Here is an 11859-nt window from a genome sequence, read left to right as displayed (position 1 = left end):
AGAGAGAGAGAGAGAGAGAGCAGATTCATATGCTACGAACATAACTCTTCAAGGGGAAACTCAGTGTAAAAACCAAAGGCCAATACGCAAAATGCGTTAAAGAAGTCTCTTAGGGGGGGCTTTCCCACAAGTACAACACGCGCACGTGCTTAGTTTTACGATAGGACTTGAAAAGAACGGGGTTTCCAGGTAAAAGTAGGGTTAAATGGAACTGAATCGTATCATGGCAGAATACACACGCACGCACGCACGCACGCACGCACGCACGCACGCACGCACGCACGCACGCACGCACGCACGCACGCGCGCGCGCGCACCACACACACACACACACACACACACACACACACACACACACACACACACCACACACACACACCACACACACACACACACCACACACACACACACACACACACACACACACCACACACACACACACACACACACACACACACACACACACACACACACACACACACACACACACACCACACACACACACACACACACACACACACACAACTACACCTACACTACGGTGTTATCAGGAATATTTAGTTGCAGATGCATTTTGGAAGCATATTAGGCAAAAGTCGATGATCTCACGCTGGCTTTATTACAGGAGTGTTTTGCCAGCCTGTATTTTCCAAATTGACGACCGGTCTTCTTCCTATTTGCTTCACACGACGCACTAGGGTTTCATCTGGAGATGGAGAAAACGTTGCGTAGATGGCCTTATGACCGAGAGATATCAATGACAGCCCCATAAGAATAAAAAGGATATATGTCATACATTCCTGACCGGAGCAGGGCTGATTTGCGCGCCCATGCTGTGGATGATGCGCCTGTCCACAAAAAAGGATGTGGAATTCGGACGAGGCGACTGTCTGCTCTCGGGCCTGAGACCACTGTCTGGTCTCCGATCTGCGGCCGGTTTGGGAGCCAACTGGCAACGCTGCGTCCTCTCCGTCAGGTGAGAACCATACGATCCATCTCAAGGAGGTGGACCGGCGGCCGCTGGAGCCGGGCTATGTGGGCTGGCTGACCTTCAACGTGACCCGGGCGGCCGACCTGTGGAGAGTGTTCCCTGACTTCAACCTCGGCCTCTACATCGAGGTCAGTGGAGCGCGGTGCATCCCATCAAGCGTGGCAGTCCATTGTCGACGTATGAGGGTGGTAACGTTATTACAGCCGTCGCTCCGCCAGGACATTGCGGCGCGCGGAAGTTTCCCGCGACGGGAATCGAACCCGGCGCCAGGATTTCGAGCGTAACCTGTGACCTTTGACCTCGATTCGTCCGCGGCGCTTCCCGACCACGCCGGAATGTGGGACGTCGTCGGCGGAGGCACGTGGTCGCGCCACGTGACTAGCGTCTGGCCTCATCCCGACAACCAGCGGATGCGGAGACCGCCTGTCTGATTGGCTCGGACGCCGGACGGTAACGGCGCCGCTGCTCTGGCGCCCTTCATATCAGTCGGGAAGGCCCGCGCTCGCGCCGATCATCCGAATTGGCTCGACCTTCTCCTGTAGCGTCATTATTAGACGGCTGGGAGGATACCGCGCTTGTCTCGGGCCCAGAACACGCTATGTGACTGGCTGATCCGTGGACGCTTGCGAGGGCCCCTGGGTGGATCAAAGGATCCAAGGAAATATTTCTACCTAGTTTGAAAATGTAGATTGGAATATAAAGAACTTGTCAAAAATTATGAATCCGAGGAGATCCTCCAGGAAAATCTATCAAAGATCCGTTGGCAATGTTTTCGAAAAGATGTCGTATCACAAGTGGGTCAACAACTCTTCTGAATGACATTACATAGAATATAGATTATGAATAAGATTGAGGTCATGGGGCATGTCAAGTGATCATTTTTTTTCATTGGGAAACGCTTGCCTGCTTCAGGGTAGCCAACCACGGGTGCGCAAATTACACATCAATCTATCACATTTAGGTAGCGTGTGTGAACCTGTCCATGCGAAACTAGCTTGTGAACGCCAGGTAGCAGCTGGGTATTAAGGATCTTTGATGCCGAATCTCCCATGGTGCCAGGAAGCTTTGGCACCGCTCAGCTGAAGGTTCGGTCGGGTCAAAGTGTGAAAAGTTACTCAAAATGGAGCTGGAAGGATTCTTCGTAAAGAAATTTGAAGATGGGTCTTGTTCTGGATCTAGGAATAGCTTTCCCCTCCACCGTAGCGCAGATCTTTGTCCGTCCCGATATCCCAGCAGGTTAGGGCACGTGCATTTCGATCCACCCACCCGAAGCGGGGTGGGTTGGAGTCGCTTTAGACGCTCGCTAATTGCCCTTGACAGATATGGCCCTAGTGATAGTGGCCGTAATGAGGGTCAGATGAAGTCAGAGGGAAGGACGGACCGTGCCGAAAATTGCGGCACGGCAAAACTTCGCCACGAAATCCTGCCTATGACCTGGCTTGCACGGCACGGACGGTAGGGGTCAGAGCTCACAGCAAAGACTGCACAGTGTGAGGTATGATTCCAGAAATCCATCCATTCAAAAAGATTGAGTTAGATCTTAAATATAAAATGTGGATTCTGTCTGCTAATATGGCCGGCTTATCCCATTGCAAGGCATTCCCATTGCCGATCGCATGGGATTCCCTTGCATTAGTTACCTTGAACCCGCGATCCAAATGGACCGTTTTTGGAAAGGTCGTGAAATGTTTTCCAAATCTGAGATTATCTGGTCTCAAGGCTTTTTCAGACCTAGACTCCGGTATCCCCCCACCCGCTGCTGAGCTGGGGATCAGCTGGACGAGTCCAGCGCTGCCGCCCCGGACCGACGGTAACGCCAAACCCCACCCCGCCCCGTCCCCGCTCCGGCAGGTCATGCTGGAGGACGGCTCGACCGTGGTACCGGCCCAGGCGGGTATCGTGGACGCGTTCGGCGAGGAGGCACGCCAGCCTTTCATGACGGCGTTCTTCAAGCAGCCGGCGCATGACGGCATGCCGCCGCCGTCCCGGTTCAGGCGTGCTCCCGGCGGCAGACGGTGAGAGGCGGGCGGCGGGAGAGGCGGGGCCGCCCGGTTCAGGCGTGCTCCCGGCGGCAGACGGTGAGAGGCGGCAGGAGAGGCGGCCGCCCGGTTCAGGCGTGCTCCCGGCGGTAGACGGTGAGAGGCGGCAGGAGAGGCGGCCGCCCGATACAGGCGTGCTCCCGGCGACAGACGGTGAGAGGCGGCGGGAGAGGCGGCCGCCCGATGCAGGCGTGCTCTCGGCGACAGACGGTGAGAGGCGGCAGGAGAGGCGGCCGCCCGGTTCAGGCGTGCTCCCGGCGACAGACGGTGAGAGGCGGCAGGAGAGGCGGCCGCCCGGTTCAGGCGTGCTCCCGGCGGCAGACGGTGAGAGGCGGCGGGAGAGGCGGCCGCCCAGTTCAGGCGTGCTCCCGGCGGTAGACGGTGAGAGGCGGCAGGAGAGGCGGCCGCCCGATACAGGCGTGCTCCCGGCGACAGACGGTGAGAGGCGGCGGGAGAGGCGGCCGCCCGATGCAGGCGTGCTCCCGGCGGTAGACGGTGAGAGGCGGCAGGAGAGGCGGCCGCCCGGTTCAGGCGTGCTCCCGGCGGTAGACGGTGAGAGGCGGCGGGAGAGGCGGCAGCCCGATTGACATTCAGGAGGGGTCGTGTGGACGCGGGTAAAGTCGAGTGTGCATAGGCATAAGCTATGAAGCTGCACGCCCAACCATTGCTAATCACACGCAATTTTGCTGGCTCCCAGAAATCTCCAGTCTTCACTGAAACGCGCGCGTACGTCCTTTCAGTAATGCCATTTTGCTCAGCTGATCAGGTCTTCCTTCATGGATACCAGTAGTTGTGTGTCCGGGTCTACCCAATAGCGCCCACGCACTCACTTCGGTTTGTTGACCCTGAGCTGATCCCGTGCTACTGCGGCGCGATGGCAATGCAGCGCAGTAGCACGGGACGGATACGAACGACTGTGTTAGCCGGTTGGCGTGATGGGATCATGCAGGGATGGACTGCCATGTGGCCTGGGTGGTCGGCGCGCCGTAATGCCCAAATCATCATTATCATCATCAGAGATGGATTGCAGTCGCATTTGGGGGTCATAGGACAATTAAGGTGGAGTACCCAAGGATCCATTTAATGTGCCCTCCCCGAGAATGTCAAAGTTTTAGAGGCCGCCCACGCGTCTGTCTGAGCAGTAAGCGTACGTGGGTGCTGGATTGATCCTCGTGTGACCCATCACGGCCGGCCGTTCCGGTTCCAGACGCAAGGACGCAAACGGAACCGCTCCTCGGAGCCGTACAGCCCGCTGAAGGAGCTGACCGAGAGGCGCGAGTACCGCGTCTGCCAGAAGCAGAACCTCTACGTCAGCTTCCGCGACCTGGGCTGGCAAGACTGGATCATCGCGCCAGACGGGTACGTCGCCGTCGGCCCACCTTAGGTCAACAACTCAGCCAGCACGACTCGGGCCATGCTCGGCACAAGGCGCCTGGTGCGCACGCTGATTTGCCAGTCCCCAATGCCATGTGGGCAGGGGCTCTGGCTCCGAGCTGCTTGTGCTTGGTGCCAGGATACGATCGGTAAAGAAGGGCCCTATGGCGTCCTGACACGCCGCGTCCGTGTGCCGTTGGGACCCGGCGACCACAGCATGTGAATCGGACGCGCCGCCAGCCGGTAATAGCCACGTAATGCGATGACATGGATTTCCGACTATCAAGTAAAAATGCTAGATAATTCATTATTTATGGTCAATATCATAATGTATTTAATATCTGCAATATTATATTGATCATATACCAGCACATAATATACGCATGTAAGCAATAATGTTTGCAAGTGCTCCCGTCAGCACGTGGTACACGCCTTAACCAATCATCTTTGCACGACCTATGCGAGGCAGTGCTCCCTTGAACGTGTGATATGCGCCAGTGCCTGGACACTGCTGCCCTCGGCCGACGCCAGCGCCCGTGGCGTGCCGACAGGTACGCAGCGTTCTTCTGCACCGGACTGTGCGCGTTTCCGCTCAACTCGCAGATGAACGCCACCAACCACGCCATCGTGCAGACGTTGACGCACTTGCTGGAGCCTTACACCTACCCCAAGCCGTCGTGCGCGCCCACCAAGCTCAACAGCATCAGCGTGCTCTACTTCAACGACAACCTCAACGTTATCCTGAAGAAGTATAGGAAGATGGTGGCCAGCAGCTGCGGCTGCCACTGAAGATGAGGAAGCGGTGGGTGCACGGGCTCGCCGAACGCCAAGGCCAGGACAGGGGTCGACTCGGGGGGTGACGGTGCGGCGATCTCCCCCGGACTCTCGCCATGCACCGCCCTCAGCGCCGGCGGGAGAGCGCCGGAGCTGCTCACTTCGGCGTCGGCCGGCGGCATGGGCCGGCCTGGGCTGGCAGTGCACGGGTCCGCCGACGCACCAACGTCCTCACTGCGATGCCGGCAGGCGGGTGGTCCGCGGTGAGGAGCGGCGTCGCGCCGTCAGCGGAGGGGCTGGAGGGCGGAGCGCGGAGGACGGTCACAGCAGGGAGCGGCGGCGCGCCGAACGGCAGGCAGCCTGAGGACGTGCGAGTCGGGAGGGGGCCGCCGCGCCGCGCGGCAGTCATGCGCATTGCCGTCAGCACGCCAGGACTGGACGCCGACCGGAGCGAGCTGCGAGGATTGACGTACGACCGACAGCAGCAGCTCGCACGGCGCCGCCGGCCGACAGCGGCGGCTCGTACGGCGCCGCCGGCCGACAACAGCAGCTCGCACGGCGCCGTCAGCCGACAACGGCGGCTCGCACGGCGCCGCCGGCCGACAGCGGCGGCTCGCACGGCGCCGCCGGCCGGCAGCGGCGGCTCGCACGGCGCCGCCGGCCGACAGCGGCGTTTGGACGGCGCCGCCGACCGACAGCGGCGTTTGGACGGCGCCGCCGGCCGACAGCGGTGTTTGGACAGGGCGCGGACCCCCCGGTCGGGACGGGATCGACCAACCGTCAACGAAGGAGCCCTCTGCTGCGAGCCGAACGCATTCCCCATGTGCCAGCTGTGACGTGCCATTGGCGAGACGATATTTGGCGGCGACCGCCGTCTTATTTGTGTGACGCGGCGTGAGGCGTCGCATGGCCTCTGGTCTGACGTCACCCGTGAATATGACGTCATCTCCAGCCACTGGGATGTTTCAAATAGCTTAGCATCGGAACTCTTCGCGGGCAGGTCTTGCCGTTTGCCGACAGTGTTTGTATTTACCCGGCAGTGTCGATGAAGCCCGCCAACGACAAGTGTCCCCGCACATCTGAGGCGGCGGCTTACCGCCACGACGGTCGATGCATAGCCGTGACGCGCTGTGTGACCGCACGGCCTTGGTAATGCATTGCAATGCGTTTGCTGCGAGCGATGAGGTGGTGTGCTGCAAATGTAAAATTTGAACGTTTTGTATGTGACCTCTGGCGAGAAGTTGAAGAATAAATAACGGCAAGAAAAGCGGCCGCACATAAAGACAAACAAAGCAAGGATGAGTGCGTACCAGTATTTGGCAGCGACTTTTTGCGAAGAGAAGGGCTGTAAAGGTACTTACCCTCATTTATATGCCACATAGTCTAGAGTCAATGCCAGCCATGTGATATTTTTCACCGAGACTTCTTCAGAAACAAAACTCGGAACAAAACTCGCTGGCGGAAACGTGAATGGTAAGATCTGCAATCGTTCGCCTCGACCAATCGCTAGGTTCCGGGCTTCTAATTTGTTATAACAGCATGACGATCCCTAACATGTGATGCTCAGATCTGGAAAACGGCGTGAGGTGGAGCCGATGTCTGCAGGGTCTGCAGGGCAGGGTACGGACAACGAAAACGATGGCACGTAAAACAGCTTCATTCTTAGTTGATCATGCTCATCAGTCGCGTACCTCATGCTGCTGACCCAGGGTCTATACGGCGGGAGTGAACTGAGAACACATATGCGTACTTGATTAAAAATCAGCGCCGGAGTGGGTCCGAAGCCCGCCTCAGTTGGCACATCGTGCCGGAGTGGGTCCGCAGCCCGCCTCAGTTGGCACATCGTGCCGGAGCGGCCCGCAGCCCACCTCAGTTAGCACGTCGTGCCGTGGTGGGTCCGCAGCCCGCCTCAGTTGGCATATCGTGCCGGAGTGGGTCGGCAGCCCGCCTCAGTTGGCATATCGTGCCGGAGTGGGTCGGCAGCCCGCCTCAGTTGGCATGTCGTGCCGGAGTGGGTCCGCAGCCCCTCTCAGTTGGCATATCGTGCCGGAGCGGGTCCGCAGCCCGCCTCAGTTGGCACATCGTGCCGTGGTGGGTCCGCAGCCCGCCTCAGTTGGCATATCGTGCCGGAGTGGGTCGGCAGCCCGCCTCAGTTGGCATATCGTACCGGAGTGGGTCCGCAGCCCTCCTCAGTTGGCATATCGTGCCGGAGTGGGTCCGCAGCCCGCCTCAGTTGGCATATCGTGCCGGAGTGGGTCCGCAGCCCACCTCAGTTGGCATATCGTGCCGGAGTGGGTCCGGAACCCGCATCAGTTGGCATATCGTGCTCAGTTTGTCATTTCTAGACATGCGACCTGTTTGTGAAAAAAAACGAAGTATATCCCAACACTGAGCCGCTTGGAATAGCAAACGATCACGAACAGGCTTTGCCACCGTGCAACACTGCCGGGGATGGATAGGGGGGAAGGGGCGCTTCCCAATTCCAGACAATACCTAACATTAACGCTACAGCGGTGTATAAAACGAGACGACGTAAATCGCTTTTGTTTCTTCCCTGTTCCCCGAGGGGCTCTGCCGCCACTGTATAACACGCCAAAACTCGATATATATATTAGTACAACTCTGCATGATACCCCGAGAATCTTCCATGGGTGGAGCTTATCAGGACTACCGAACGCCGCTGGCTCAGCTCCCCAGTCCGCGCGGAGAGAGTGGAACGCCCAGCCCCACCCCACCGTTCGCTGTCGAGGCTGCGACCCCGCGTGACCTCCAGGGGTGCGGCGGCGAATAAATCGAGGCCGTGCCGGCGAGGCCGCGGCCAGAGGCGGCTTCAGGTCGGCCCGACGGAGGGATCAGCTCTCAGTCAAGGAAGCCACAGGGTCCGGTCCAGCCTCGGGTGCGAGTCGGAGTCCGGACACGAGTACAAATTGGAGTCCGAACAGGCGGAGAAGTGGGAGGCCGCGTCAGGGTCCGGACACGAGTACAAGCCAGAGGCCGCGTCAGGGTCCGGGTACGAGTACAAGCCGGAAGCCGCGTCAGGGTCCGGACACGAGTACAAGCCGGAGGCCGCGTCAGGGTCCGGGTACGAGTACAAGCCGGAGGCCGCGTCAGGGTCCGGACACGAGTACAAGCCGGAGGCCGCGTCAGGGTCCGGGTACGAGTACAAGCCGGAGGTCGCGTGAGGGTCCGGGCACGAGTACAAGCCGGAGGCCGCATCAGGGTCCGGGCACGAGTACAAGCCGGAATCCGGACACGAGAACAATTGGATTCCTAACAAGAGTACAAGTGGGAGTCCGCATCAGGGTCTGGAAACGAGTACAAGTCCGAATCCGAACCAGGGTCAGGAAACAGGTCTAGCGTAAGGTCAGTATTGACAATGAGAGGCGGATGCCGCATGCAGCTGCTGATCGGAAAATCGTGTGCAGCGTGACGGCGCAGACGACGGACTGCGGAGAGGGCCGGCGACGGCTGCTGCCGCCCCTCCTCAGACGGCCTGGTGCCGCCTCTGCGATCGCCGCTGACGAAGTAGACGGCCTGGCGCCACCAGGTGGGCCGCGCAGGGCCGCACGGCCCCCGCTGGTGAGCCGGGTAGGACCGCACACTCACCGCTGGTGGGCCACGCAGGGTCGCACGGTCCCCGCTGGTGGGCCGGGCAGGACCGCACACTCACCGCTGGTGGGCCGCGCAGGGCCGCACGGTCCCCGCTGGTGGGCCGGGCAGGACCGCACACTCACCGCTGGTGGGCCACGCAGGGCCGCACGGCCCCCGCTGGTGGGCCGGACAGGACCGCACGCTCACCGCTGGTGGGCCACGCAGGGCCGCACGGCCCCCGCTGGTGGGCCGGGCAGGGCCACACACTCACAGCAGGGCCTTTCACGCAGCAGAGGCTTTTAAGGTCACGCAGCAGAGCCTTTTACAATGCGGATAAACGTTCAGAAGGGCGGCGTAAGAATGAACTTTGAAGTGGATTCTTGAGCGGACTCTTTAAGTAGACTTCTTTTCAATGTTGAGCGTAGCGTAATCAACGATGGTCACAGTAATACCAACTGCTGGGGCTGGACAGTCACATAGATGCGAAGATATCAGCACCGACACGTCTTATGCGGCGAGGCAGAAGTGGTGAATGGACTTAGCAACCAGACACCACCGCTGGGGAGAATGAATAAAATTGCACGATGGAGTCATCGGCCATTATACCGTAGGCGAGTGACAGCAGGATAGAAACCCGGCAGTGGAGGACGAGGCAGAACCGGCAGCTATGGAACAGAGTGCACGGCACAGATGCCTCCCCCCCCAGCGGTTTGCAACTGGCAAATGGCAACGAGCCAGCGGCATCCGCTGGCTTAGTACTGCTCGATGGGCCGCAAGATGTCTTCATAGGGCGTCGACGCGTCGGACTCTGTCTTCGTCCCTGTCCAGGCGAGTGAGAGCCTGAAGCTAGCAAGCACCGGCAGGTCCCGACGACGGCAAATAGGGCGAACGCTAGGGCCGACAGTGAACGGCAGCCACGTGTGTAGGGGTCGACGAGGCGTCATGGGCACGTGCCGCCGGCCACGAGCGGGGCAGGTCAGTGACCAGAGCTGAGCCGGCGGGTCGGCACGCGGGCTGAACACCGCCTGTCGTCATTTGGTCCCGGAGGCGGTCAGAAATCTGTTTTTGAAAGCAGAGTGGTGCTCTTAAACCCTGATGAGTGGGCGACGCTGATCTCAGACACTGATCTCAGAGGGCACTGACCAGCGTGGTGCAGCCAGAATTTTTGTGTGAGAGATAGAGACCGGCTGTGGTAGGGGCCCCGGTGAAAAGTCCCAGCACGACTTATTAAAAACCAAACCACCAGGTTTGGTCCTCTTGACTTGAAGTGGTCCAATTCAGTTTTGGTTTTTGACCCAGTTGTGTCCACTAGGGAGTGCGCTGGGAGCTCGTGGATTGGATAGTGAGGAGACCCGTTATATTCCCTCGGCCATGGGGTTGCGTGGGTGCAACACCACCCAGCCTGTCGCCCTTTCCGGTCACCGGGAGGTATGTCTTTCCGCACCAGCCCGGGTACCCACCGACTGGCATTCTGACGACAAAGGGACCGGGCTCCGCAGCCGGCCAGAAGGCCCTCCGAGAGAATCTCATACATCGGTCTCTTCCCTGATAGAGGACATCCTATGACCGGAGCAGTGGGTCTCAAATCAATGCAGAGACTCTCATCTGACACTGGAGGATGCTTTACCGGCGCAGTGGGTCCCCTCATTGGCACTGGAACCCCAGTGCGGTTCAGCGAGCCGCTGGTCGAAACTGGGCGGAGGATTTGGAACTGGGGTCCCGGGGTCCCCTCACTGGCTCTTGACGGGCCTTCAAGTCCATGCATGGTTACTCCAAAGCCATAACGTAGAGACAGGTGCACATTTTCGCAAAATGAATTTGGGGGGGGGTAAAAATTATAAAACGTGCCCCTATAATTGCGCCAACAACGAATGTTTTCCACAAATTCGGCTAACTTTCCTTCCAAAGTCGGCGGAGATAGAGCTTAAGTTGGGGGGGGGGGGGGGTCTGCCCCCAATTGGATAGGAAACCACAGCTTTGGCTCTACACAAGGGTGGTCCCATGATATCGTCAAGGAGAGCCACGTTGCATTGTGAAACACTGTAAAGTTCTTATGTTTGTTAAACTTTAATACGCGGAGCCGCCGTCTTATGTGCAGCCCTGGGCAGCTGGGTATGTGTCGCTCACTCTGCGCGTATGCACATTTCCCATGGAACACCTTCTTTTTCTCCAGTTTAATGGATCCAGCCCGCTTAAGGCTGAGTATCCGGGAGAATGACAGGTGGGCACTGCTTATTTGGACCAGGCTCGGCCTGCCATTTCTCAACGGTTCATTCATTTTTACGTACCGACGTATTATGTTCGCAGCACACCAAAAGCTATCATTCCATCAAGTGGATTTCAGTGACTTGACGAGTGAAGTACGTGACGAGCAGTCATTGGCGCACTGCATCTGGGGCGTCGAGGTCTGTCCTCGCGGCACGATAGGTAGCTATGTGTGGTATGAGTGCGACTGTCTCGCAGGCAGCATAGAACAACCTTTGGCGCCTGGCCGGACGCGAGCTGCACGGGCATAGACCCGACTGTGGCTTGATTGCCTTCAGTTTGCGATTATCCTCGTCATCTCGAGAGCGCTGCCACTTTCCTTTGGCGGAAGCCGCTATAGCCAGATAGAAGTTTCTGGACGGCAGGAGTAGAGATCGTCTCCAGATGGGGCAACGCGTGAAACTAAGTAGTGGGGCGGCCAGGGCATGAGGCAGAGCGTGTTCCGCAGCTCCAGTGGACGAACGCCGTCGAATGCAAAATGTTCCCGTCGTGGGGGCGGGGGAAAATTTCAGAACACGTGAATTTTTGACTTCACAGTTTCTTGAGAACCAAGAAAAGCGGGCCACACAGGGAGCCAGACTCACCACGTGCTGATCTCGAGAGTTGCAGCATGCTGAGAAGTCACGTTCCAACGGAATCAAAACGCGATTTGCGGGATCGAATTACGATCTGCAGAATCAGCTTACGCGTAGACAGCCGGAAACATTGCGTGATATTTAACCCAGCGCTCGAGCGGATCACCTGGCGACACCATCCCTGAGAGACGACTATCGTGACGCGCCAAAGCCTGCGGAGTCGTACCCTGCGGCTTCCCGACTAGGGAAA

At 58.8% G+C, this 11859-nt stretch overlaps 1 protein-coding gene across 1 annotated transcript; it reads left to right on the top strand.

The window, feature by feature from the left end:
- The first annotated feature begins 712 nt into the window (after positions 1-712).
- LOC119093374 (bone morphogenetic protein 7) lies at positions 713-5684 on the top strand. Its single transcript, XM_037216330.1, has 5 exons — positions 713-728; positions 977-1119; positions 2843-2911; positions 4238-4389; positions 4956-5684. The coding sequence occupies exons 1-5, from the start codon at positions 713-715 to the stop codon at positions 5191-5193; spliced, it is 618 nt and encodes a 205-aa protein (XP_037072225.1). The 3' UTR covers positions 5194-5684.
- Positions 5685-11859: the final 6175 nt, after the last annotated feature.

This window comes from Pollicipes pollicipes, unplaced genomic scaffold (assembly GCF_011947565.3).
Source record: "Pollicipes pollicipes isolate AB1234 unplaced genomic scaffold, Ppol_2.1 Scaffold_4002;HRSCAF=4701_pilon_pilon_pilon, whole genome shotgun sequence".
Lineage (NCBI taxonomy): Eukaryota > Metazoa > Arthropoda > Thecostraca > Pollicipedomorpha > Pollicipedidae > Pollicipes > Pollicipes pollicipes.
This window is presented reverse-complemented; position numbering and strand designations above follow the sequence as displayed.

Excerpts from the sequence above, each read along its gene's own strand:
- LOC119093374 (XM_037216330.1), top strand. Across the intron at positions 1,120-2,842 it reads ACCTCGGCCTCTACATCGAG|GTCATGCTGGAGGACGGCTC; the intron begins GTCAGTGGAGCG and ends CCGCTCCGGCAG. Across the intron at positions 2,912-4,237 it reads TGGACGCGTTCGGCGAGGAG|ACGCAAGGACGCAAACGGAA; the intron begins GCACGCCAGCCT and ends TTCCGGTTCCAG.